General features: G+C 41.6%; 2 protein-coding genes across 2 annotated transcripts in view; both read right to left on the reverse strand.

Moving 5' to 3' along the window:
* Positions 1–640: 640 nt before the first annotated feature.
* Positions 641–1739, reverse strand: LOC103520823 (N-alpha-acetyltransferase 35, NatC auxiliary subunit-like). Its single transcript, XM_026831797.1, has 2 exons — positions 1616–1739; positions 641–884 (listed from the first exon to the last, which is right to left on the reverse strand). The coding sequence occupies exons 1-2, from the start codon at positions 1688–1690 to the stop codon at positions 657–659; spliced, it is 303 nt and encodes a 100-aa protein (XP_026687598.1). The 5' UTR covers positions 1691–1739; the 3' UTR covers positions 641–656.
* Positions 1740–2156: 417 nt separating this feature from the next.
* Positions 2157–3119, reverse strand: part of LOC113472166 (TLD domain-containing protein 2-like) — a 1615-nt gene continuing 652 nt past the window's right edge. Inside the window, exon 2 of the mRNA XM_026831798.1 lies at positions 2157–2373. Within this exon, the coding sequence (XP_026687599.1) occupies positions 2157–2373 (217 nt within the window). The remainder of the gene's footprint in view (positions 2374–3119) is intronic.

A 3119-nucleotide genomic window follows, 5' to 3' on the forward strand; every position in this document is an offset into this window, starting at 1 on the left:
AAAAAAATAGTTTTTACAAAAGGTGTTGGGTAACTTGTTAAAAGGGGTAGGCAACGTGTTCGAGACAAATATGCAAATCAGGTATGGTAAATATTTTTAAGTCATACAAGACTCACAATATAACTCTTTTATTATATTACCTTTGATTAATTTAACGTTTTTTCCGGTTTCAGGTTTCAGGTGTACTTATGGTGTGGAAATTAACAGTCCTTCTGGATTTGTGATTGCAGTCAACTAGAGACCGTTATAGGGATATCGGGGCGAACTTAAGGAACTCTTAACGGTTTGACGTAACGCCCAACTACACTCTTCTCTCATCCTAGACTATGTTTTTTTTTTTTTTTTTTTTTTCAAGGGTCACAGCCGACATCCGATACCTATCATTTTTAATAAAATAAAAATGAAGACCAATCTAAAATTATACACTGTTAACCGTCTCAACGTCGTTTCAACTACAAGGTTCTTAACTAGTTACACTTTGATTTTATTTCTAAGCTTGATTTATTTAAAGAATGCTGGTGGCTTCGCTTTATGTTCATCGGCAGGGTATAATAATGAGAAAAAATAATGATAGGCAGTTATATTTCACTATTTCCTGCCCGAATTTTGCTCTTCTAAAAAAAAAAAAAAAAAAAAAAAAAACATGCGAATCGTGTTCAATAGTATACCTCATCCTGCAGGGCGGCAAACTCCTCCAGCAGATGACTCAGGCGGTCCCGCTGCCGAGCCCTATTATGGCCGCACATCTGAATAAGGCCGGCAAACGGCCGCACACAGTGGTTCAGGAAGGATTCGACCGCCTCCCGGCCCTGGGCGGTAAACCCGGCCCGAGGCGACGGCCAATAGAGGGAGTGTAGAAATGGAGGCGCTATGAAACTGCGCACCTGAAATGAAAGAAGTGGGTTTAAGAATTTTTAATGAGAGATTTCACTAATGGGAGAATTTTTAATAATCAAAAAGGAATTTTTAGTGTTCCAAAAAGGAATTTTCGATGGTCCAAAAAGGCGTTTTTCCAAAAAGGAGGAGTTTTTAAAAACTCCTTTTGAATTATTAAAACCTAGTTTTGAGATGATCAAATATTCTCCCCTTAGTGAAATCTCTGATTAAGTCATTGGTGAAATAAACCATGTATTTTTAATAAATGATTACAATTTACAATAGGTACATAACTCTCCCAATTTACGATGGTAACTTCTATTCTAAGAGTAGAACACAAAAAATAGAAAGAAAAACTTTAATTTTCAAAAGTTTTGCTTGGAAGGTAGCGCGTCTGTCTTGTAAGCGCTAGGTCGCGGGTTCGATTCCCGTCCAGGGCGATTTTATCCTGATGGGATATTGTTCGTTCTCGGAACGGCTAGCTTTCTCCTATCTTATCTTCCTTCTCTCTTCGCTTTCGGAACGAAAAGACCTTAGCAGTTACAGTTCCCTCTATCAAACTACTTTACCTCACATTACTTCAAGGCACATTCTTTTACATCCATGCCTATTCAAGAACGGAAAGTCCGGTCAGAAAATTTCCGCCCTGGCCGGGATTCAAACCCAACACTTCCAGGTTGAGAGTCAAAACTCTTGGCCACTCGGCCACAGAGGTGGGTCTTAGTAAGCTAATGTGTACCGTTTCTCGGAGTACGTCCACCAGGGGAGTCGAACCATGGACCATGTGTGAGCGAGGCATGTAGAGCAGCTGCATAACCGAGCGAGAAATCAGACAGGGCTGCAGTCGGGATACTTCCACGAACAGGTCCTGGGGGATAAAATAGGATAGAATAGAATATTATAGGCTATAATATTCTATAGGTACCTTGTGTAAATGCAGTTTCTTTGTGTTATTATGTCACAACTTTGGTGCTCACTGCAGCATTGTAGGATTTTTTTTTTCCGATATCTCAATAATCCTCTAACATCCAATGTTTACCTACCATGCTGGCACCGGTCGCTATGCGCATTTATATGTCATAGCTACTCATTTTCCTCACGAGGCTGAGTGGGCCCCGCAACAGCCAGTCACGGAATCAATCATTTGCATGATACAAATTTCTTGACCCCGCCGGGAATCGAACCCGGGTCTCCCGCGTGCAAGGCGAGCGCAGTGACCACTACGCCATGGGAGCTGACATCCCAGCAGGATAAACAAGGTATATTCTATTCTATTCTACTTACTCTCCGGCCCCGATGGACAAACTCTCATTGTTGCCCTTAATGAAGTACATGTTATCTCCGGTCCAGTTGTACACCTGCAGATCTGGAGTGAACGAGAAGAGGAGAGATTCTCCCGTGCCGTAGAAATGGTCCGATACTTTGAGTGAGCATGAGGTGAGGGCTCCGAACACCTGGAATGAAGAGAAAATTATAGGAATAAGGTTCCTTGTCTGGCTGGGGAACGTTAAACAGGGAGTAGACCAGCTTGGTTTGGCTGTGGGACCACGCGGTCAAAATATCGCCAAGCGCAGCAACCATCTCAACCAAACATTTTGTGTAGCATCTTTGTTACATTTGTGAACTACATACCAAATTTCAAGTCTCTAGCTAATACCGTTCCCGAGATATTGTTAAATTACACCAAAAACCGCCAAAAAGCGGTAAAATGCCGCCAACCGTTGCACCGGTCTTAACCAAAAGTTTCGTGTCGCATCCTTGTCACATTTGACATCTACATACCAAATTTCAAGTCTCTAGCTCTTACCGTTCTCGAGATATTTTGTTTACAGACAGACAGACAGACACACAGACAGACACACACACGGACCAATGGCTGAAACTTTGGATTTAGGCTCTAGGGACCTCAAAACGTGTTTTGGCACTAAAAACTGACCATCGAAAATTTGACCCGATTACATTACTTCCCTTCCTATAGGATAAGGAAAGTAAAAATGACTTATGGGTAGGCACTGTAGGCAGGTAGGTATTTTTCTTGGTTTTACAGACTCCTGTAGGGTAGCACTTACAGGGCTTATGTAGGAAATATCTTTAATGGACATCGCCATTTGGACTCAAGGTTCATTGTAATCGTAAGGATGAGAAAACTTCGAGTCACCTATGTAGGTACAGAGGTACTAAAAGGGTACCTCATCAAGGTAGTTAAAGGTTCATTAAATAGAATTTGGTATCAACGTAGCTAG

This window comes from Diaphorina citri, unplaced genomic scaffold (genome assembly GCF_000475195.1).
Source record: "Diaphorina citri unplaced genomic scaffold, Diaci psyllid genome assembly version 1.1 scaffold4140, whole genome shotgun sequence".
NCBI classification, from domain to species: Eukaryota; Metazoa; Arthropoda; class Insecta; order Hemiptera; family Psyllidae; genus Diaphorina; species Diaphorina citri.

Excerpts from the sequence above, each read along its gene's own strand:
- LOC103520823 (XM_026831797.1), bottom strand. The coding sequence starts at position 1,690 with ATGCAGCTGCTCTACATGCCTCGCTCACACATGGTCCATGGTTCGACT. Across the intron at positions 885-1,615 it reads TGGACGTACTCCGAGAAACG|GTGCGCAGTTTCATAGCGCC; the intron begins GTACACATTAGC and ends CTTTCATTTCAG.